This window comes from Lolium perenne, chromosome 5 (assembly GCF_019359855.2).
Source record: "Lolium perenne isolate Kyuss_39 chromosome 5, Kyuss_2.0, whole genome shotgun sequence".
NCBI lineage: Eukaryota > Viridiplantae > Streptophyta > Magnoliopsida > Poales > Poaceae > Lolium > Lolium perenne.
The window spans coordinates 201,402,736-201,427,990 of NC_067248.2; the positions used below are offsets into that span (position 1 = coordinate 201,402,736).

The 25,255-nt window shown below is 47.5% G+C and overlaps 1 protein-coding gene across 1 annotated transcript; it reads right to left on the reverse strand.

Moving 5' to 3' along the window:
- Nucleotides 1-23,602: 23,602 nt before the first annotated feature.
- On the reverse strand, nucleotides 23,603-25,052 carry LOC127298145 (transcription factor MYB36-like). Its single transcript, XM_051328089.2, has 3 exons — nucleotides 24,787-25,052; nucleotides 24,524-24,653; nucleotides 23,603-24,417 (listed from the first exon to the last, which is right to left on the reverse strand). Exons 1-3 carry the CDS (start codon nucleotides 24,920-24,922, stop codon nucleotides 23,715-23,717), a joined length of 969 nt encoding a protein of 322 aa, XP_051184049.1. The 5' UTR covers nucleotides 24,923-25,052; the 3' UTR covers nucleotides 23,603-23,714.
- Nucleotides 25,053-25,255: the final 203 nt, after the last annotated feature.

Here is a 25,255-nt window from a genome sequence, read left to right on the forward strand (position 1 = left end):
CAAAGTTCAACAAAATTATTAAGATGGGCAGCAGCATCATCAGTACTAACACCAGAAAAATGCTCTCTCATAACAAGATTTAGTAAAGCAGGTTTAATTTCATAAAATTCTGTTGTAGTAGCAGGTGGCGCAATAGGAGTGCATATAAAATCATTATTATTGGTGCTAGTGAAATCACACAACTTAGTGTTTTCAAAAGTATTCATTTTAACAGTAATAAAAATAAGTAAAGCAAACTAAATAAAGTAAAGTAAAACAAGTAACTAATTTTTTTGTGTTTTTGATATGAGAAGCAAACAAGACAGAAAATAAAGTAAAGTAAAGCAACACAATAAACAAAGTAAAGAGATTGGATGTGAGAGACTCCCCTTGCAGCGTGTCTTGATCTCCCCGGCAACGGCGCCAGAAAAATGCTTGATGGCGCGTGAAGCACACGTCCGTTGGGAACCCCAAGAGGAAGGTGTGATGCGTACAGCAGCAAGTTTCCCTCAGTAAGAAACCAAGGTTATCGAACCAGTAGGAGATGAAGGCCACGTGAAGGTTGTTGGTGAAGGAGTGTAGTGCGGCGCAACACCAGGGATTCCGGCGCCAACGTGGAACCTGCACAACACAATCACAATACTTTGCCCCAACTTAACAGTGAGGTTGTCAATCTCACCGGCTTGCCGAAAACAAAGGATTAAACGTATGGTGTGGAGAATGATGTTTGTTTGCTATGAACAACAGAGAACAGAGATTGCAGCAGATTGTATTTCAGATGTAAAAGAATGAACCGGGGTCCACAGTTCACTAGTAGTGTCTCTCCAATAAGATAAATAGCATGTTGGGTGAACAAATTACAGTTGGGCAATTAACAAATAGAGATGCACATACATATATCATGATGACTACTATGAGATTTAATTAGGGCATTACGACAAAGAACATAGACCGCTATCCAGCATGCATCTATGCCTAAAAAGTCCACCTTCGGGTTAGCATCCGCACCCCTTCCAGTATTAAGTTGCAAACAACAGACAATTGCATTAAGTACCGCGCGTAATGTAATCAACACAAATATCCTTAGACAAAGCATCGATGTTTTATCCCTAGTGGCAACAGCACATCCACAACCTTAGAACTTTCTCACATTTGTCCCGCAGTCAATGGAGGCATGAACCCACTATCGAGCATAAATACTCCCTCTTGGAGTTACAAGTATCAACTTGGCCAGAGCCTCTACTAGCAACGGAGAGCATGCAAGAACATAAACAACACATATATGATAGATTGATAATCAACTTGACATAGTATTCAATATTCATCGGATCCCAACAAACACAACATGTAGCATTACAAATAGACGATCTTGATCATGATAGGCAGCTCACAAGATCTAAACATGATAGCACAAGAGGAGAATACAACCATCTAGCTACTGCTATGGACCCATAGTCCAAGGATGAACTACTCACGCATCAGTCCGGAGGCGGGCATGGTGATGTAGAGCCCTCCGGTGATGATTCCCCTCTCCGGCAGGGTGCCGGAGGCGATCTCCTGAATCCCCCGAGATGGGATTGGCGGCGGCGGCACAGTAACTTTTCTCGTATCGTGGCTCTCGGTAATAGGGTTTTCGCGACGGAGAGAATATATAGGCGAAGGGGCAGAGTCGGGAGGCGCCCGAGGGGCCCACCCCATAGGGCGGCGCGCCCAAGGGTGGGGCCGCGCCCCCCTAGGATGTGGCCGCCTCGTCGCCCCTCTTCGTCTCCTCTTCGGACTTCTGGAAGGCTCCGTGCAAAATAAGACCGTGGGCTTTTGTTTCGTCCAATTCCGAGAATATTTCCTGTGTAGGATTTCTGAAACCAAAAATAGCAGAAAACAGGAACTGGCGCTTCGGCATCTTGTTAATAGGTTAGTGCTGGAAAATGCATCAAAATGATATAAAATGTATATAAAACATGTGAGTATTGTCATAAAACTAGCATGGAACATAAGAAATTATAGATACATTTGAGACGTATCATGCATCTGCAGCGGAGTGGGAGTATTAAATTTTCTCTCAACTCAGTTACTCCGGTTTGTTTTCCCAAGTCCTAGTTCACGGAATTTTCGATCACATAGGTTGGGTTACCCCCTCGGAAACTCAAGTGGGTCTCAAACTCATCTCCCATGATGCAAGGTCTATCATATTTCTTGATAGTCCTTTTGTGAAAGGATCTGCCAGATTTTTAGCACTTTGGACATAATCCAATGCTATTACTCCGGAGTTCTTCAGTTTTCTGACAGACTTCAATCTCCTCTTGATATGTTTGGAACTTTTCATATTATCCTTAGAACTTTTCACTTTGATAATCATAGTTTGATTATCACAGTTCATGAGGATGGCCGGTATTGGTTTTTCAACCATAGGCAAGTCCATCAAGAGCTCACAAAGCCATTCCGCTTCGACAGTAGCTGTATCTAATGTTGTGAGTTCTGCTTCCATAGTTGACCTCGTTAAGATGGTCTGCTTGCAAGACTTCCAGGAAACAACGCCACCACCAAGAGTGAAAACATATCCACTTGTGGCCTTCATCTTAGCATCTGAAATCCAATTGGAATCACTATACCCTTCAAGTCCTCTTGGATACCCGGTATAATGAAATCCATAACTCATGGTTCCCTTTAGATGGCGCATCACTCTCTCAAGAGCATGCCAATGATCATCTCCCGGGTTGGCCACAAACCAGCTAAGTTTGCATACAGCAAACGAGATATCAGGCCTCGTAGCGCAAGCTAAATACATGAGTGAACCAATGATTTGAGAATATCTTAATTGATCTCTAGTTGCCTTTCATTCTTTCAAAGCAAGACACTAGGATCATAAGGTGTAAGAGAAGATTTGCGATCAGCATAGCCAAATCTTCTCAACACCTTCTCAACATAATGAGATTGCACAAGTGTAATCCCATTATTCCCATCTCTCAATAACTTGATGTTCAATATAACATCAGCTTCTCCAAGATCTTTCATCTCGAAACACTGAGATAAGAAGGTTTTTACCTCTTCAATCACTTTGAGACTTGTCCCAAAAATTAGTATGTCATCCACATACAAGCATAAGACAACTCCCTCACCCCCACCATGGCGGTAGTACACATATTTGTCGGCTTCATTAACAACAAAGCCCACAGATATCAGAGTTCTTTCAAACTTCTCATGCCATTGTTTGGGTGCTTGTTTGAGACCATACAAATATTTCTTTAATTTACACACCTTTCTTTCTTGACCTTGTAGTACAAAACCATCAGGCCGTTCCATGTAAATTTCCTCGTCCAACTCTCCATTTAAGAAAGTCGTCTTAACGTCCATTTGATGAACAAGAAGACCGTGTGAGGCAGCCAATGACAGTAGTACTCGAATGGTGGTCAATCTCGCCACATGTGAGTAGGTATCAAAGAAGTCTTCGTCTTCCTTTTGGGTATAGCCTTTGGCTACAAGCCGAGCTTTGTACTTCTCGATAGTACCATCAGCTCGAAGCTTCTTCTTAAATACCCATTTACATCCTACAGGTTTGCACCCATAAGGACGCTCAGTTAACTCCCATGTTCCATTAACCAAGATGGAATCCATCTCGCTTTGAACTGCTTCCTTCCAGTAGTCTGCATCAGGAGATGCGAAAGCTTCTGAAATGGTAGTGGGAGTATCATCCACAAGATACACAATGAAATCATTACCAAAATACTTTGCAATCCTTTGTCTCTTACTCCTTGTGGGAGCTTCATTGTCATCTTCATCAGAATCTGAACTCTCGTCATCAGATTCCTCATCAGACTCCATAGGAGTTTCATGTATTGGATCAGATTCCCAACTAGACATGCCATGCATATCTCTCATAGGAAATATAACCTCAAATAATGTGGCATCCCTTGATTCAAAGATGGTGCCAACATTCATGTCGTCCGCTCCAGATTTCACCACAAGAAATCTATAAGCAATGCCATGGGCAGCATAGCCAAGAAAGACACAATCCACGGTTTTTGGTCCAAGCTTTCGCTTCTTGGTGATTGGCAAATTCACTTTAGCCAAACAGCCCCAAGTTCGTAGGTAGGAGAGTGTTGGTCTTTTCTTTTCCCATTCCTCATAAGGGGTAATCTCTTTATTCTTGGTTGGAACACGGTTTAGGACATGACACGAAGTCAATATAGCCTCCTCCCACCATTCCTTGGATAAACCTGAAACATCTAACATGGCGTTAACCAAATCTGTTAGAGTACGGTTTTCCTTTCCGCAATCCCATTGGATTGTGGGGAATTGGGAGGTGTCCTCTCATGGATTATACCATGTTCCGCACAGAATAAATTGAACTCATTAGAAAAGTACTCTCCACCACGATCGGACCGAACCCTTTTTATCTTTCTTTCAAGTTGGTTCTCAACTTCAGCCTTATAGATTTTAAAGAAATCAAGAGCCTCAACTTTAGTTTTCAGGAGATACACATAATAGTACCTAGTGGAATCATCAATCAAAGTCATGAAATATTTCTTTCCATCTCTTCTCAACTCACCATTCATCTCACATAGATCTGAATGTATGAGCTCTAGTGGTGCCAAGTTTCTTTCCTTCGTAGGCTTGTGAGGCTTGCGAGGTTGCTTTGCTTGCACACAAGCATGACACTTAGAGCCTTTGACAAAGGTGAATTTCGGAATTAAACTCATATCAGCAAGATGCGTCATACAACCGAAATTAACATGACAAAGTCGTGAATGTCAAACATTAGTTTCATTAACACTAGTGCTTACATGGTTCACAACATTATCACAGAAGTCTTCTAGAGAGAAGCGAAACATTCCCTCACATTCATAGCCTTTTCCAACAAAAGTTCCATACTTAGACAATACAACTTTATTGGACTCAAACACCAACTTAAACCCATCTTTCATAAGGCGGGAGCCACTAACGAGATTCTTCTTGATAGAAGGGACATGCAGCACGTTCTTCAGTTGCACGATCTTTCCCAAAGTAAACTTCAGATCTACCATGCCAACACCACGAACAGTAGCATGTAACCCATTCCCCATCATTAGTGAGGAACCTCGGGCCTGATAAGAGGTAAACATGGAGATGTCAGCACACACATGAACATTAGCACATGTATCAACCCACCATTCTGTGGGCTGAAACACCGAAAGAACAGTAGGTAATATATTACCATACCCTGTAGTTCCTTCACCGGTGTTGCCAATGACCATGTTGATAGAATTTGAGTTTTGTCCAGCCTGATCTTTCTTTCCTTTGCGTTGTGGACAGCGATTAGCCCAATGGCCCGTCTCGCCACACACCCAGCAAGGATCTTTCTTCTCTGTTTTCCCCATCTTCTTGAAGTTGGTAGTCTGGGGGACTCCCTTGTTCTTTCCATTGGACTTGTGGGCATTTTTCTGCACCATATTGGCAGCAGAACGTCCCTCGGTTCCTCCAGTGTGTTTGTCTTTTGCCCTCGCCTTCTCCTCAACATCCAAAGAGCCCATGATATTCTCAACAGAGAACTCATGCCTCTGATATTTCAGAGAAGTGGCAAAGTTCCTCCATGAAGGGGAAGCTTAGCGACAATGCATACCGCGACAAACTTGTCCGGTAGCACACACTTGAGGAGCTCAAGTTCCTTTGCCATGATCTGTATCTCATGAGCCTGTTCTACTACAGATCGGTTCTCAACCATTCTGTAGTCACTGAACTGCCTCATTGCATACAGTTCACCTCCGGCATCGGCAGCACCAAACTTAGCGTCTAGTGCATCCCACAGTTCATTCCCATTTCGGATGTGCAGATAAGCATCAACCAACTTGTCTCCAAGCACACTTAGGACGGCACCCACAAAGATTACGGTGGCATCCCCGAACGCTTTATCCTCTTCAGGAGTAAGCGGACCTCTGGGAGTACCTTCCGCAACTCGGTGCACGCCCATAGAAGTGAGCCACAAGAGGGTCTTATTCTACCATCTCTTGAAATGAGAACCCGTAAACGGGTTTGGTTTGAGCGCAACAGCAAAACCAGACGGTGAAAATTGCCAAAGCATATAAGGTTTTTGGATTGTTAGATTATTAGGCAATTTCCGTGTGAGATTAATTACCGAAAACAACATAACAGATGCACAAGCATACTTAACCACACACATCAGACTAAGCACATGCATCAGATCTGAATATGGAAAAAGTAGCAGTGCAAGGTAGGAGAGAAAAAGCACGTACATCGCGACCGGGAAGGTCGCACCAGTAGCAGCAGCACCACCATGGGAATGGTTGATGTCGCCCATGGTGTAGTCAGATCTGTCGATGAAGCAGTCGAACCGGCAAAGAAGAGCACGAACAACAGCGAGCAGTCGCGCCGAGACGCTCCCCAAAAACCTTATTGCCCGTCTCCCGGTGCAGGATCTCAACGGACGGAGTTTCGGAGACCTGCTCTCCCGGACGGCTGTGCATGCAGTCGCCGGGATGGGGAAGACTAGAGAGTAGCGCAGCAAAAGGAACTTCGTGAGAGAGACGGACTAGAGAGTTCTGGGAGCTATGTACTCCAGTTCTGATATGTCTCCTGGCATAGCCTGGGAGGAGAGCCGACCGACCGCGTTGCCACGCGTAGGAAGCCAGGGACACGCGGCGAGCATGCACATGCAGGTCGACACGTACCCAACTCAGTTGGTGCACCAAGCAAAAATTTAGGCTTCCTTGAGTGTGTCTCGAACTCGAACTCGAACTCGACTCACGAAACGCGACGTGTGTGCGTGCGTGCGTGACGAGACGATCCGAGCCGAGCCGAGGCGGGGCGGGCGGAGGAGGAGGAGTGCGCGAGGGCTCCTTCCATTCTCACTCACTTGGAAGGACTAGAACATCAGCCCTTATATACCACTCCAACTCTCTTCCAACTAGCAATGTGGGACTAAACTTTGTCCCCCAAGGTTGTCCCAAGCTGCCAACGTGATGGGCCTTGAGATTTCAGGAATTGTAGACTACATGGGCTGCCTTACTGGACTGCAGCCCATCTACATTCAACAGGGATCTCTTCTTTTTAGCAAATCTCGTAAATTGAATGTGCCTTCGAAGTTCGCATAATTGCTTGAAAGAAAAAAAAAACAAGACCAGATGTTCCCTATTGTTATCGGAACGAGACTAAATGTTCGCCCTTAATGAGATGGACCTTGATTCCTCTCTGGTCAGGAAAAGATGCCGCTCCTCTTTGAGACTCTCGAAATAGAACCCTCGACTTGATTAACAAGTTAGGAAGTAGGAAATGTGATTTTATCAACATCATCCCGCTCTCATTCCTAGCGCCGGAGGTAGCTAGAATTATGTAATGAACTACATGGTGAGTTCATTGCACCGGAGGCAGATAGATCGATCGTTGCAAAGATTTGTTGGCTTAGCTGCAGATTGATGTTTATGTTTAGCTCTTTTGAATGCATAGCTTATGCAAGACATGTTGAAGTGTATAAGTAGATTGCCTAGCCCTTTTCATCAGTTCGGACTTTTGGTTCAAGTGGCTAGTGCATGAAGCTTAACATGGTATCAAAGCCCCAGGTCTCGAGTTCAAATCCTGGTTTTCACAATTTATTCTAAAATTATCTCCCCCTTCTCGCAGCCTCTTGCCGTGTGGTCCCGTTCGGACTTTTGGTTCAAGTGGCTATTGCATGAAGCTTAACATGGTATCAGAGCCCAGGTCTCGAGTTCAAATTCTGGCTTTCACAATTTATTCTAAATTCCCCGCAGCCTCCTGCCGCGCCCGGCCTCCCGCTGCCTCTTTGCCTCTCTACACGTGTTGACTTGTTTTCTCGTCTTCCCGTCACACGTGAGAGGGGGTATTGAAGTGTATAAGTAGATTGCCTAGCCCTTTTCCATCAGTTCGGACTTTTGGTTCAAGTGGCTAGTGCATGAAGCTTAACAATTGCCACATTGGCAACTAATTAAATCTGTGAAGAGCAAGCAATTCTCATGCTTGTGATCACTCTGGAAAAAAAACATGTAATTTGGTAGCGATGCATGTTGATTTCTGCATCCCCCAGAATGCCATCAAATTATCAAATGTTTTTGTGTTGTAACTTTGTAAGATGCCCACCTGATTCCAGGGCAGTTAGTCTGTTAGCTCATGAACTTTTGCCTAGTTTTCTAGCACTGACACTTCACACATGTTAGTGGATAGCAACTGATGATGCACTTTCTAGCTGTGATAGGAACCAAGATGAAACATAGCCCTTTACCTGTAGTTCAGTGGACCGCCAGATTAAGCAGACAACCCTTGTATAAAATTGGTGCTGTGAGCACAAGTTCATGCATATGGGACTCAAATCAACTGATATCCTGTCTAAATCCGTATGTATATTAGTTCTGCATTTGAGCATACACTAATACGGTAATACCAGGCCAATTATTCAGAAAAGAAGCTACTGAACTAGCAACACATATTCACATACTACTCAAGCATCCTGATCATATTAAGATGAGAAATTCCTACTATTATATCATCATAAATTTAAGTACTACGTAGTATAATTCTACTGCCCAAACCCTTTGTTGCGCAAAGTCCTGGAACACCGAGTCCATCCCAGGAGCTCCAAGAACCAGCACTGCCGTCCGCTGCTGCTATCTCACCCAGGCCGATCATCTGACCATCATCGTCCTCCTTTAACAACCTGATGCACTGGAGAAGCATGTCGATCTCATCGTCCATGTCGCCGCCAAGATGTGCCTGATCGGCCCACAGCCGCGAAGCAAACAGGTTTGAGCAGATCAGGCGTACTAGTTTCATTTTCTACACCTCCTCGTCGTCATCGGCGACCTCGTATTCCTTCTGAGCGTACCCCATGGCGAGGAAATCCTCGATGATCCTCTCTTGCTCTTTAAAAGCAGCCTCTTGCTTGGCGGCAAGCATGTCTAGAGCCTCCCTGAACAAGGGACAGAAAAGGGGATCGCTTGGTGGCTTGTAGGGCGAGGGGAGGGGGTGTTCCATCATGTACCCGATGTGCTCCTTGCTCACAGTAACCATCACCCTCTTCCTCCTCCTCTTCCCACCATCCGCGGCAGCCTTGGACTCGTCGGGCATGGGATTCTTCGCCTTCATCTGCTCCTTCTCCGGCTTCGCTGATCCCCAGTTGGTCCTCTCTTCCTCAGCATCATATGGATCCATGCCGTGCTCTGGCAGTTTCAGGCTGCTCCCGCTTTCCGGAGGCACCATCCAACGTACGCGCCACATGTCGTCCGGCAACACGCTCTCCTCGCTTTCCACCCGTATCGGATCTAAGCACCATATGTGGTCGTCCAGCATCATGTCGACGCTCTCGCTTTCCGGAAGCATCAGACCTGTATGCCATGAGTAGGGCGTAATCATCTTCTCCTCGGCACTCTCGCTTTCCGGATGATTACGCCCTAATATATAGACCTGTATGCCATGAGTAGACCTGTATGCCATGATTACGCCCTAATATATAGACCTGTATGCCATGAGTAGCTCCCTAATATATAGTCACTATGCCATGAGTAGACCTGTATGCCATGAGTAGACCTGTATGACTATATAGACCTGTATGCCATGAGTAGACCTGTATGCCATGAGTAGCATCAGATGTGAATTGCGAGGATGCAGCGGCGGCAGACCGAGGAAGAGAGAGGAGCCTCTCTCTCCCTAATATATAGTCACTACGTCACGTCTCCACATTGCCGGCACTTTGCTGCAGGCATTTTTTATAATTTGCCGTTAATGGTAGGTTTAGCTGGCAGTTTAGGATTAGTGCCGCTAATGGTGATCTAATTACCGGCGATTAGGAAAAGTGCCCCTAATTTTGGATGAATACAGGCACAATTAAGAGCGCCGCTAGTCATTTGCGGCAGTTTTAAAAGATGCCGCCAAAGTTTCCCTGATTAGCGGCATAGAAAGTGCCGCAATTTTTTTTTTTGAGATTGATGACACCCGCCAGAAGGGTACCTTAGTAATTTTAGAAAGAGCCGGACGAAAAAAAAGAAAAAAAACCCGCTTCGCTCTCGTCCAGGGCCACACGGGGGCGACTCCATCTCCTAACCCTAGCGGCCGGGACAAGCCCGCGCGGCCGACGGCGTCCGGCGGGGCATCTTTTTGCGGCGTCCACGGGGTGCTGGGCGGCGGATCCCGGCGTGCTTCGGCGGTCGCTGCTGCGTGTGAGGACGACCTATGCCTCCGCTCTGCCTCCAACGAGGTGCCACCATGGAGGGGGAGGGGGCGACGACGGGAAGGGAGATCTCCTCGGTGTTCCTCTTCGGGCAGAAGACGGCGATGTCCTCCGCCTGCTCCTCGAGTGGCAGTGCCGGAGTGGGAGACGGCTAAGGTGCTCCCCGACCTGGCTCTGTTCCTCGCCCAGGTCGTGCCATTCTACCCAGATTGCCTCCGCCCTCAATCTCCCATTCCTCTCCCGCTCTCACCGTCCCCGCCTCTCCCGCCGCGGCGAGGATCCATGGCGACCGGCGCCGCCGCCGGGCGGGCGTCGGTGCGGCCCGTCGACAGGAACGGCGCGGCGCCACGCGGCAGCGCGCGCTCCAAGTCGGTCTCGCCGCGGCGGCCGCCATCCCCGCCCGAGCGCGCCCCGCCGCCGGCGACCACGACGGCGCCGCTGGTACGTCGGCTCCTTCCTCTCCCACGAATGTATCAGATGACGCCCCGCCCTTGGGCGCTCTTCCTGTTTTGGGGTTTCTCCGGGAATTTTATTGCGGCATGCTGGAAGCGGCAGTAGAGTTCTGCTGCTAGAAAGGGGATATTTTCTGGTAACCGGAATGCCATAGGTTAGACGCGCACCGCATCAGTGGCAGCTCGATGATACTATTAATTAATCGCTGTTACCTGAATATATTTGCATATATTACCGTTAGGCTGTCAATCCGTGTTCTTCAGTTACATATATCATGATACCTTTTTTTTGCGAATTAGTTACATCATGATAAGCGGCACATTACTGTTCTTATTACTACCATTTACAATTTCTAGATCGTTTTCGGAATTGATAAAGGGTGCGTTTCTCAGATGTGTGCAGAGTAAGGGTCGCGGGAAGGATCCGGCCGAAGAACGCCGATGAACTAGCTCAGGGCGCCGACTTCGATAATATTGTGGAGTTGCGGCTGAGGTTAGTATGTCCGGCCTATTTTACTCATTGAGCCCGTGCTTCTTTATTAGCATCACCGACATCATGGATTAAAGTTCTTTTGAAATTTTTGCTCGCTATTGCAAGTACATTGTATAGGATTGGTGGATTTTGCAGATCATTGTTACTCCATGGTTGAGAGGAGAGATTCTGTTGCATAGTTAGCACTATATTATAATAGATCACCTGATTAGTCCACCTACAAAAGTGATGCCATAAACTTGTTAATTTGGTATATGTAAAGTGAGTTATCTGAATTTGTGAACAATCTCTCTGCTTTGTTTGCTAAGAAATTTAATCGTAGCTTTACGGGCTTGGCTAGTCGATTCTATGTAGTTCCCTTGTGTTTGAGATTTTGGAATGTAGACAGAGGCACGCCGATGATATTTGAGTCCATATTTGATGAAATTATATCTCGTATTGGTGATAATGTTTTTTCTTTCTTTTATCCGCAAGTTCTGTTTGTTACGGGTGGCGAGGAGGGTGGGGATGACGCTCTCCAAGTGCTGGATCTGAAGGCGGAGGTTGAGCTAAATGCCCCAAAGATTATTATTTTGTGGATCGGCTCCACCAACGCCTCACCAAGGCGAAGATATTCGAGAGTACACAATTCCTTGATTATTGGCGTAGTGCTCCAAATTTCTATATGCGGTACTTTATACGGTAATATTAGCTTGTTGTTATGCATGGCTAGCTCACAATACATTTAGTTGAGCATATACAACGGGATTATCGTACTACAAGTTGATTCTTTGCATTGAACTAAGCCTATTTGAATATATGTATTAGTGATGTAAAATGTTATCTAGCCATTATTTGCATTAGAAATTAGAAAATATATTTATGTAGCCTTTCAAAGGTTTATGAACTGCCGAGTGATGTGCTCTTTTATTGTTCTTATTATTTCTTGGTGAATGTTAACTAATGGACTGCTAAGTATGTAGGAAAAAGACAAAACACGATTCTGTATTTCATTGCACTGTTCTAAGTTGCTAAGTTTTTGTGTTGTTGCCACTTAGGTACATGGTTGTTGAAGAACATAGGTAGTGCATCCTAATATATTGGTTTTTACAAAAAATACGTTTTTGGTATATCCTCTGAGTTAGATAGTACATCATCTTGACTTGGAGGTCCTTCATCCAATGCCACGCACATATTGAAATCCGGCCAGGGCCATATCATAACACACTCCCATAAATTTTAGAAGTTTACCATATATATCGATATCTGGTTCCAAACACTAAACTTACTCTTAGAAGTTTGCTGCTCATCACTTTCTCGTGTTCCCATGTAGAATGTTGAATTAGCTCTTATTCATACTCTCGGTTCCCTATTAACCGACTCGATTTATTACAACTTTTTACTAAATCGAGTCAATTAATAGGGAACACGAGAGTACTTGCTTGCTTATATCACACCCTTTTCATGCTACCCCCTACAAAAAAGATTGGCAATTGAAATTCTTTGGACGGTTAATCAACAGTTGACAAAAAACATTCAACCTCCTGTCGACGATGTCAGTCTTATTCACTTGCATTTCTTTTCACATTTAATGACATGACACTTTCCTTTGAATCTTTTACTAGTTCATTTGCTCTACGATCTGCTTATATTTTGATTAGTTTTTATTTAACCTTTTGTTGTGTAGAATAAGATTGTATAGGGATGCATCGATGTCGAACTATTCTTAGAGGTTTGCACTTGGTTTATATTATGGAAAAGTAAACAAACACGACAGGCTAAAGGTGATCATTGTATTGCTTCTTGCTTAGGGACATGTTACGGTTACACAATCAAACATGAATTGGATTTATTGTGTTCTCGGCTACTCAACTTACCTCTAATTCGGAACATACATTACGTAGGCTCTTTTACTTCTTGCACGCTCCATTGAGGCGAGATCCAAGCACGGTTATTATGTGGGTGTTTTATCTTCATATTTACTATCAAAAGGATGAAGGACTTGGAACATTTTCGATGAAGCTGGAGGGTGGGTGGAGGCGGAGGGCGCGCTCACCGGTGCTCGACTTCATGCTCGACGAGGAAGAGGGCTTGGCGTCGGGGACGTGAACCTGGCGTGGCGTCGGATGCATGGCGCAGTGGCGCAACTTCCTCGGCCGCACGATGAGGCATCTCGGCCGCGCAATGGCGGGGCCCAAACTCCATGACAACTTTCTTCCTCGGCGGCAGATGAACCATGTTATTCATGATGAGGAGATCAACCCTGTTGTGTATTTTATCTAATGGTTTCAAACCATTTTGTTCATGATGTGGAGATGAACCCTTTTGGTCATGTAAGTTAGATGTCTGGATTGTGAATCCTTGAATGTTTCAAAATGTTGGTTTCAAATCTAGATTGCTTGGAAATATTGGTTTTAAACATTGCTTGACTTCTTGAGTGTGATGTATGCTTGATTGTAGATTGCTTGAATGTTTGCAGGTAGTATAGCAACTTTAAAGATGCCTAAGAAAATAATCAGCGGCACCAGAATTAAAAGCCTGAAAAAGTAATTGCAGGCATCCTTTAAAAGTGCCGGCAAAAAGTTTAGATGGTATCCCTAGAAAGTGCCAGTAAAAAGATTTCGTGACATTTTTTGAAAAGTGCCGGCAAAAAGATTCTATGACATTTTCGGAAAGTGCCAGCAAAAAGATTCCATGGCATCTTTCAAAAGTGCCGGCAATACTAACTAGCGGCATTTTTGGAAGTGCCTTAAAATATAATTAACGGCACTTTTCTAGAAATGCCGGCAAAGACCTACCTCGACTAGAATAAACGCAGCACTTTTTTTTATGCCTTGAAAAATCTTTGCCGGCACTTTTGGTGCTTTTACCGGCACTTTTTTGTGCCGGCAATCTGGGTACCTGATGCAGTGAGTGCCCGGCAATCCTAGGAGCCGGAAGGGACTAATGGGCCAGACGCCCAACTCCTTAATCACGCTGGGCCTTTTTTCGGCTACGAGCCCGAGTTGGGGAACTGCCATACGGCTCAGGTTTTCCGCCCCCACCCCACGCGCTAGAAATGACGCTGACTCCTTTCATCCAGCAATCACCTGCTCCTCACGGCGGCCGCTGGTCTCCTCCTCCTCAACTATATGCTTCCCCGCATTCTAAAAAAAATAACTCTATGCTTCCCCGGAAGCGAGGGTCGGAAGCCGGCGAGGTCCAGGACTTCTAGTCTGAAGTGAAATGGCAGAATGGTTGAGCTGCAGAAAGCTTTGTATGGCGATAAGTCATGTTCAGACAAAGATGACTCTCAAACCTCAATCAGCCTTATATTGCGCAGCTTTCAGGGGTTATTCATCACCTCCGGGGCATGTTCAGGGCTGGCATTAACCCTGCACATTGTCAGAACCATTTATAGTTGTCCACATGGATCGAGTAGTGGAAGCAGTCAGAGTCGTCTATGGCCCAAATGGCTTGCCATTCTCTCTAAGCTCTCCAACAAAGGGCAGTAGTCCTTCTAATGCTGATGTAGCCCCGGTCACCGACGTAGCTACACCAAGACCAACAAGTCCCCCAAGTGGACCGATGACACGAGCCCGAGTTAAAGCTCTTCATGATGAGGTGAACTCGCTCCTCACCACCCTTGATCTTGGTACTCCTTTGGATGGATTGCTACCTCATGCCGACGTGTTATGTGTCATTAGGTACAAGGAGCATCAAAAGCACGAAGAGGAGGACACACCATGGTCAAGAGGAGGAGAGGAGCAGCTGGACGCGAAGATGGACCTGGAGCTGGACTGGAAGTCGCCCGAAGAGCGCAAGGAAGAGAAGATGGTCGGCCGGTCCAGAACCCGGTCTGACCGGCCTCCTGACCGGGCCACCCGGTCCCCAGCCCGGTCTGACCGGCCTCCTGACCGGCCCGCCCGGTCCGAAACCGGGATTTGCGCTCGTGACATCCGGGCGCCATCCAGGGGACTTGGAGCCTCGTCCGGTCACCGCCCGGTCCCAGGCCCGATGCGAAAACCGGACTGCCCGGTCACGAGCCCGGTCGGCCGGCCCCTGACCGGCCTGCCCGGTCACAGGCCCGGTCTGACCGGCCCCCTGACCGGCCTGCACGACTTAAGTTATCTTTTCGGCCCGAACTTACCTTTTCGGCCTGTGACGCCTTGTAAGACTATAAATACCCCCAGGACGCCCCTTTAGCTCTTTAGACTTGTTTTGAACTCAAACCTAAATTTGAGCTTAGTCTCCCTTGGGTATCATCCCTCTGTAATCAAGGCACCTTGGTTGTTGATTTGGAACTTGTTGAGTGAGATTCTAGTACAAGATACTCTCTCTCCCTCACCAAGCTCTTCTTCTCCAATCCCAATCTCTCCCCGGGGAATTCTACCGCGTGTCTCTTCCTCGGAGATTCTATTGGCGTGGTCCATCGAGCCACGGAGGTAAGCATCGGGTGTATCGGGGTGTGTGTGTGTGCGTGAGTCTCGGAGTTCCTCGTGTTCATCGCCGTGTTCTTCGTGTTCCTCGCGTTTTCCTATCTTTCCCCTTGGTTTCGAAGTCAATCCGCGAGATCGGGCCACACACGGGGTCTTAGACCTCATCAAATGCTCCAGATAATGCTGAGCTCACAATGCCTATTGGTAGTATAGATGATATAGGATGCCTACCAGGAGGAGAAGGAACACTTCATAGGGAACATTCTGAAGCAGAACTACCATCATTTCCACCCACGGCGGGGCATAGTTGTTACGGTCCTGGCGCTCGATTCACCAACAAGTAACAGATTACAGGAGATACATGAGAATTGGGGAATGAGGAGGAGGAGTCCAAGGACGAAGCCTAGCTTCAGATCCCGATTCAAGTTCCAGTTCTACTTTTTTGTGCCGCTCACGCAGGAGGGTCATCGCCATATAAAGGAGACGTGGTCCACGGACCGCCTTCAGTCTGCCAGTTCCTCTCCAGCTGGATCGCGCCTTCTCGAAATACGCCTCCTGCGTATGTCACGAGCTCGTACACGCTTGACTCCCTTCTGCATATCCTGACACGGCACCTGGATCGTAACATTCTCCCCGCCTTGAGAAACGGCGTGTCCCCACGCCGTCGGCATGTCGTAGCGGCGCTGGACGTCGTCCTTGTCTTCCCAAGTTGCCAAGTTTGGAGGCAGGCCCTCCCATTGCACCAGTATCTGGGAGTGAGTGGTGTTGCCGCGCTTGACCAGACGATGATCCAGTACTCGCTGAGGACCCTGGACAGCCTGCAGAAGATCGATGGACGGTGGCAGGTGCTTGCTCACCGGTGTACTGGGGCGAACCGCCTTCTTCAAGAGCGATACATGGACGACGTCGTGTATCTTGCTGGTTGTCGGCAAGTCGAGCTTGTATGCCACTGCGCCCACTCTTTTTGTGATGGTATATGGACCATAGTAACGAAACGCCAGCTTCTGGTGAGGTCGATTAGCCACCGAGGTTTGAATGTACGGTTGCAGCTTGAGGAAGACATGATCACCCACCGCGAATTCTCGCTCGGTGCGGTGCTTGTCTGCTTGATGCTTCATCCTATGTTGCGCTCGTACCAGCTGTTGCTTGAGCAGCTCCCAAACAATCTCCCGTTCCCGCAGCCATGCAGCGAGATCAGTAACTTGACACTGATCAACTTGAATGGTGCCGAATTCACGGGGAAGGCGACTGAAGATTACCTGGAAAGGAGTAGTGCCCAGGGCTGAGTGGTACGATGTATTGTACCAATACTCAGCCAGATGTAGCCAATGAAACCAATTGCCTGGGCACGAATGAACAGCACACCTCAGATACGCCTCCAAGCACTGGTTAACACGCTCGGTTTGGCCATCGCTCTGTGGATGATAAGAAGAACTGAGACGCAGCTCGGTCTGCGACAGTCGGAACAATTCCTGCCAAAGAGTACTGGTGAAGATCCTATCGCGGTCAGAGATGATAGCTTGTGGCAGCCCGTGGATCTTGAAGACGTTTGTCATGTATGCTTTGGCCACTTGCAACGCTGTAAATGGATGCTTCAAAGGAATGAAATGGCTGTATCTGGAGAACTTGTCCACTATTACCAAGATTGTATCATGGTTAGCTGATCGAGGAAGTCCTTCAATAAAGTCCAAAGAGACCACCTCCCACGGCTGTCCTGGAATATCCAGTGGCTGAAGCAGTCCCGCCGGTGCCCGACGTTCTGTTTTTGCTTGTTGACATGTCATACACTCTTGGACGAACTGTTTAACCGATTGCTTCATCCCTGCCCAAGCAAATAAACGTTTCACTCGATGATAAGTTGCGTGGAATCCCGAGTGACCTCCAACTGCACTGTCGTGTAGAGAACGAACCAAGTGCTGCTGAGTTACAGCGTCCTTGCCAATCCAAATGCGATCCTTATAACGGATAAGTCCACCCTTAAGCACATAATCTGCTTCAGATGTATCACCTGCACTCAAACGCATCAGCCTGTTCTGTGCCTCAGGATCTTGATGATAACTTTTCTGAATAGTTTCGAGCCACGCTGGCCGACACACAGTAACAGCTGTGAGCTCTGCCTCCTCTACTGTCTCTGTGTGGTATCGCCTAGACAGTGCATCTGCGGCACGGTTAGTGTGGCCTTGCTTGTACTGAATGCGAAATTGCAGTCCCATCAGCTTGGTAAAAGCTCGTTGCTGAATAGGTGTATTGAGCCTTTGATCTGTGAGGTGTAGCAAACTTCGTTGATCAGTGCGAATTGTGAACTCGTCATGCTGGAGATAAGGACGCCAGTGATCGACTGCCAACAAGAGAGCTAAACATTCCTTCTCATATGCAGAGAGGCCCAAGTTGCGAGGGCAAAGGGCTTTGCTCAAATAGGCAATGGGGTGCCCGTCTTGCATGAGTACAGCTCCAATACCGGTACCGCTGGCATCTGTCTCAATCATAAACTTTTTGGCAAAATTGGGCAGTGCCAAAACCAGAGCCTCCACGAGTGCACGTTTGAGTGTACGAAAGGCAGTGTCAACTGTCGTAGTCCATAAGAATGGAGTACCTTTCTTCAAGAGATCCGTCAAAGGGCGACTAATGAGGCCAAAATGCTGAACAAATTTTCTATAGTACCCTGCCAAGCCGAGAAAACCGCGAAGTTCCTTGACAGAAACAGGAATTGGCCACTCTTGCACTGTCTTGATCTTGTCGTCCTCTGTGGCAACTCCTTCAGCACTGATTTTATGTCCCAAGTAGCTAAGCTCAGATTTCGCAAAAGTGCATTTGGACAGTTTCACTTTCAGGTCATTCTGCCGTAACAGCTGCAACACCTCTTTCAAGTGCTGGATGTGAGCTTCGAAGGTGCCGCTGTATATCAGAATATCGTCCAGGAACACCAGCACACAGCGGCGCAGTAACGGTGCTAGCACAGTGTTCATGGCGCCTTGGAAAGTTGCCGGTGCTGTCGTCAATCCAAATGGCATTACCTTGAATTCGAAATGGCCTTGATGCGTACGGAAGGCAGTTTTGTGTTCCTCTCCTTGCCTCAGCCTGATCTGATGATATCCCGCCCGCAAATCAAGCTTGGAAAACCAGCATGCCCCGGCTAACTCATCTAGGAGTTCATCAATCACAGGCAACAGGTATCTGTTTTTGATGGTGATTGCATTAAGTAAGCGATAGTCAATGCAAAACCTCCATGTAAGGTCCTTTTTGCGCACCAAAAGCACAGGAGACGAGAACGGACTTGCACTAGGTTGTATTAAGCCTGCCTTTAACATCGTCTTCACCTGCTGTTCAATCTCACTTTTCTGTGCCGGTGTATATCTGTACTGATGGCTATTCACTGGACGAGCTCCTGGAATCAGAAGAATAGTATGATCCCAGTCTCGTGCTGGCGGCAATTCAGTTGGTTCACAGAAAACATCCGAGAATTCCTGGAGCAAGATATGCACTGGTTGTGGCATATCATCTGTTTTCTGATCCTCTTCAACAACAAATACTGCCACCATGTGCAACACTGAGTTGGCACGCTCCATTGCTTTCAATTGTGCCAGAGAGATAGGAGCACATTCTGCCGTTGTATTTTGCACTCCTCGCAAGTACACCAACTCCCCTTTGTGCTGGAACTGTAAGGTTTTGTTTATCCAGTTCACCGTCATAGGGCTAACTGATTCTAGCCAGTCCATGCCCAACACCATATCATAGCAACCTAAGGCGAGGATGCGTAGATCTGTGTTGAAGGAATGCCCTTGAGTCCACCAGGTACATGCTGACAATTGTTGATCATAGGTGAGGATACCTCCATTTGCAATCCTGACTTTGGCCTCCGGAATCTGTTGTGGCTTAGTCTTCAGTCGTGCAGCCACTTTCTCACTCAGAAAACAGTGTGAACTGCCAGAATCAACTAAGATCAGCACCTCTTGATCCTCTATCATTCCCACCAATCGTACAGTCTTGGGTGTCGTTGCTCCAGAGATTGCCAGCTTCGATATCGACATCAAAATGTCATCATCAGATTCCTCCGCAGCCTCCTCCAGATACTGCTCTGCTTGCAGCAAATCCAGCAGTTCCTCGACGACATGTAATTGGACTGTCGCTGCACATTGGTGGCCTTGGCCCCAACGTTCGCCGCATTTGAAGCATAACCCACGTGCTCGACGATAAGCACGCAAGGCTCCCACTCGATCTTCTCCGCGTCCATTGTCAGCGCGTGCAGGTCGATCTGCCGCGCGTGCGCCTTCCACGCCGCGTCTGTCGTCCGCAGCTGGTGGTGGAGCCGGCAGCATAGGACGCATTGGAGGTGCTCCCAATGCTAGCAGTGGACGAGCCGGGTAGCGGCCTTGTCCTCCTCCTTCATTCCTCCGGAAATCACGCCTGGGCAGTGCGTCAATCAGCTCCTCCTGCATCGTAGCCAAAGAGAAAGCAGTATCCAAATCCCTTGGCCTATGTAACACTACTCCAGATTTAATTTCTACTTTTAATCCTTCCAGAAACTGTGTAGTGAAAAATAAGGCATCAATGGCAGGATTATGCGCTAAAATTTGGTGCATCAGATCCTCAAATTGGTTCATGTATTCACTAACTGAACCCTGCTGCTTGAGAGTGTTAAACTGACGGAGCAGTGCCTGATATTGCTCGCGTCCGAATTTTTCTAGCAGCAACTCACACAGCCCTTCCCAGTTTGTTATGGCATGGTTTTTCTCATGAATTTGCAGCCAACGCGCTGCGTTGCCGGTGAAGTGGAGGGTAGCTACCCTAACCCAAATCTCAGGCTGCAACCCATAGACGTCAAAATACTTCTCACATCTCGCCTTCCAGAACTGAGGATTTTCCCCATCGAAGGATGGGAAATCCAGTTTTGGTAGCGCCCAGTGGTGGTGTGAAGTACGCGAATCTCGTCCCTCGAAGGAATCGTGCGAAATCGGGGTGCTGGAGAGCAATTGATTCGCACCTGTGACCGAAGGAACGATACTGGGCACGATCCCGAGCACGTTTCCCCCGGTGGCGTGTTGCTGGCGGTGGCCGCTGGGCCCGGAGGTGTCGCCGCTGCCGTTGCCGAGATGTGGCCCTGGCGCGCGTCCTCCATGATCTCCTTCCGTCTCCGCCGTGGCTGTCGACGAACTCGAGCCCTCCAGATGCGGGGCGAGGCGGTCGACCTTGATGCGAAGTGCCTCCACTCGAGCTTGGAGATCCGTGACCACGGGCTTCCAGTTGTCGAACAACGACTGCAGCGCGTCGAACTTGGCCTCCGTCGAGGCGCGCCCTTCATGGACCGCGGCGGTGAGAGCCGCGATCTGCTCCTCCATCGTCATCAGCTTCTGCGTGGCCTTGGTGCGGTAACGGGGCTTCTCCAGGTACTCCAGGATCGGATTTCTGCTCTTGATACCAGATGTTACGGTCTTGGCGCTCGATTCACCAACAAGTAACAGATTACAGGAGATACATGAGAATTGGGGAATGAGGAGGAGGAGTCCAAGGATGAAGCCTAGCTTCAGATCCCGATTCAAGTTCCAGTTCTACTTTTTCGTGCTGCTCACGCGGGAGGGTCATCGCCATATAAAGGAGACGTGGTCCACGGACCGCCTTCAGTCTGCCAGTTCCTCTCCAGCTGGATCGCGCCTTCTCGAAATACGCCTCCTGCGTATGTCACGAGCTCGTACACGCTTGACTCCCTTCTGCATATCCTGACATGGCACCTGGATCGTAACAATAGTGGAAGACATATTTTGTCTCGCAATGGGAGTTCTTTGCGCCGGAGGCGGATAGAACCATGTAATAAACTACATGGTGATTTCATTGCGCCGGAGGCGGATAGATCGATGTAATGATTTGTTAGCTTACCTGTAAATTTATGTTTATGTTTAGCTCTTTCGAATGCATAGCTTGATGCAAGACTTGCCACATTGGCAATTAATCAAGTCCGAAGAGCAAGAAATTCGCGTGCTTGTGATTATGGAAAAAACATGTAATTTGGTAGCGCGCATGCATGCTGATTTCTGCATCCCCCAAAATGCCATCAGATTGTCAAATGTTGATGTATTGTAAGATGACATTCTGATTCTTTTTTTCCAGAGTTGTTAGTTTGTTAGGTCATGACCTTCTACACATTATATATCACTGTCACATCATCATGCATGCTTGCCGATAGTAACTGATGATGCACTTACTAACTGATGATTAAGCAAAGAACCCATGTATTAAACTAATATCTTCTCTTGTTCTACTATTGGTGTTTCCCCATTTTGGAAAGGCGTGCTTTGGGCGGCCAAAATGGGGTACCAATATAAGGTGGGGAATGGTAAGAGAGTGAAGTTTTGGGAGGACCATTTGTTTGGTTCTTGCAGTCTAGCCATCCAATATTGGGAGGTTTACTACCTAGTCAATGAACAAAACCATTACTACTTTTGACCTCTGTGATGGAGTATCTTTAGAAGTAACTTTTAGGAGATGCTTTGATCATAGATTAATGTTGCAATGGTATGAGATTATACATATTTCATAAACTCTACAACTAGATGATGAGGATGATGCTCTCATTTGGATGTGGGAACCTAATGGGGTTTATAGTGTTAAATCCATGTATGCCATTATCAACTTTAGAGGAATTGTACCTGGTAATATTCATTTTGTATGGAGTTTAAAAGTTCCTCCTAAGGTTTAATTCTTCCTATATGGCTGATGATGCACAATAAAATTCTCACTAGAGATAACTTAGTCAAGAGACAATCAGTAGATGACCTTACATGTGTCTTTTGCAATGAAGAAGAGACATGTCATCACTTATTCTTGGATTGTGTTGTTGTTTCCAATATGTGGTCAGAAATTAAGAGGATTTTGGGTAGTAACTTCCCCTCTTCAACTTTAGTTGAAATTTCTGAACTATGGAACAATAAGAAGAAGAATTTGGTTTTGAATATGATCAATGTTTCCATTTTAAGGATTATTTGGTTAACTAGAACTGATATGGTGTTCAATCGAACACCTTGGATGGATATGCATGCGCTTTGGGGGATTGTATTATATACCCTTGCTCAATGGAGCATTATGATCAAAGGGGGAGAAAAAGAAAGGTTGCTGATAACTGTGAACAATTTACAGGCTTTGACTCGTGCTCCACCTCTGCTATTGTGGCCGGAGCCTGGTTGACCCCAAAAAAGTAGGCGAAGACTGAGATGGAAGTCTACATGGGAAATCTGAAGTGTGAAGTTGGAGAAACATTGAAGATCATGGTGGTAGACCTGGCGAGGACATTGGAAGCAAATGCGCTAATGATGGCTGGAGATGGTGAAGGGTTTAGAGTCTTGCCCAGGCTCCGAGCACTTTTCTCTAGCTAGAAAAAGTGCACTGCAAAGGTTTGTTGTTGGCGGGTTTTCAGTTTGTTTCCTCTAGTGCTTCGTTTCTATGTCCGTGGTGTGGTTTATAAGACTTTTGGTATAAGTTGGAGGAAAACTTGGAAAATAAGTTGTAAAACAACGTAAAAGGATCTGGTTTCAGAAATGAAACCGGGGCTATGCCCTTTTCTTCTAAAAAAATGTTCATGCACAAGGGTCAAATCAACTCATATCCCTATCTAAACTGGACGAGGATTTTCTGACAGAGCCGGTTCCTACCGGTCACCATCTGACCGGTAGGGTGCCTCGTGATTTGTGCTAATTTCTCTTCAATTTCTTCCCTATTTTACCATGATGTGATATATATGTGATATTTTTTAGATATAAATAAAAATGTAACAAAATTTTATCATTTTAACCATATTATACATAAATTCCACACATATTTGAATCATTATAGTTAATTTTCATCTAAAGTATTGTAAATCCCGGTTTATATAAAAAATACAAGATTTTACAAAAATTTCTTTTAGATTTCAGAGATATATCATATGGAGATAATATACACTAGATATAGAATGAGGATCTAGCACGAATCACGAAGCGTTGAAGGGTAGATACCTATCCGGTAGTTACCGGGTCTGTTAGAAATGACTTTCCCTATAACTCATATGTATATATATTGGTTCTGCATTTGACGATACACTCATCCCAAGCCAAGTCTTCAGAAAAAGAAGCTACTGAACTAGCAATACATATTCACATAGTACCTCTCAAGTATCCTGATCATATTTTCGCAAAAAAAAAGTATCCTGATCATATTCTGATCTGAAATGCCTACGATTATCATCATAAATTTAAGTACTACTGCCCGAACCCTTGTTGTACATACTCCTGGAGCACCGAGTCTACTCCGGGAGTAGAACAGGAGCTCCAAGAACCAGCGCTGCCGCCCGCTGCCGCTCCGCCGCCGACCAGTTGGCTGTTGCCCTCCTCGAAGCCGCTGATCTGCCGGAGCAGCATGTCGAGCTCATCCTCCATGTCGCCGCCAAAGGTCACGGAGCTCGCCGTCGGTGTGGAGCTCGAGCTGTCGATGCCCGCTGCCGCCTCGCCGGTGGTGCTCGTGGAGAGCGGTGTGGTGCTGCCGCTGCCCCAGACGGCTCCCTGGTCTTCCACGCTAACGCGGCCCGTGTAGGGACTGGTTTGGATATGCGACCAGAACCTAGCTGTACCGATCCCTGCATAGCTGGTGGCAGCAGGAGAAAGAAGAGATTGCTGGGCCGGCCACGGTGGTGCGGCGAGGTTGCCGTAGAAGGTGAACGAGCCGGGGTTAGATTCCTGTGGGATGCCGTGGCGCCGCTGCACGCTTAGCTGCATCCTCTCGAGCGCCGATGACGACGCGGCGCCGTAGCCGGCCGGGCTGGCGAGGATGAGGCGTGGCTGCGGCAGCGCGTACCTGATCCCCCGGCGGCCGCCACCGAGCAATCGCCGCTTGAGCTTGGTGTTCCAGTAGTTCTTGACGTCGTTGTCCGTCCTCCCCGGCAGCTGCGCGGCGATGGTCGACCACCTGCACCATGAAATTAAGTCCTTTAGCTACGCGTCGCAGCGGTGGTTGGAAAGGTGTCTACCTAGTATATGAACGCGGATGCGCGTCTATGCGCGGAGGCACGAACCTGCTCCCGATGCTGGCGTAGAGGCTGCATATGAGCCGGTCCTCGTCGTCGGTGAATCCGCCGTGCCGGATGTTGGGCCGGAGGTAGTTGAGCCACCGCAGCCGGCAGCTCTTGCCGCACCTGTTCAGGCCTGCAGCCATCGACGTGCGCATATAAACACATGATCGATCACTCCGGTCATCCGGTGCCACAGAGGCACATGCGCATAGCCAGCCGCCCTGGTGGGCACGAAAGATCATTGCATCATACATATACACACGTACCGATCTTGCGAGGGAGCGCGATCCAGTTTTCGCCGGTACCGTGCGCGGCGATGTAGGCCCTGAGCACGGCGTCCTCCTCCGCCGCCCACGGCCCCTTCTTCACGCTCGCCTTGTCGCAGCACGGCGCCCGCCCCATCTTCAGTTCACCCGGAGCGAGCTTGACCTCTCGATCGATCTCCTTCGCTCCTTCGGTTCACCTCTAGCTTACCAGCTAGCTCGATCGCATGTAGCGTGCACCGCTGTGGCCGACGCAGCAGCAGTGAGTGCTGGGTTGATCGACGGCGCCGGTGGATGGCTTGTGAGTGGTGAGACCGTGAGAGTGTGCCGCGAGGACCGGGCATTTTATAGGGACCGATGAGCTCGGGTTGACGGCTTGGGAGGACAAAAGTACTATGCTATATACTGCTCCTAGTATTAATCGATTTGTATATGGCCGCCCCTCTCGATTGCTCCATGTCATGCTTGCGCG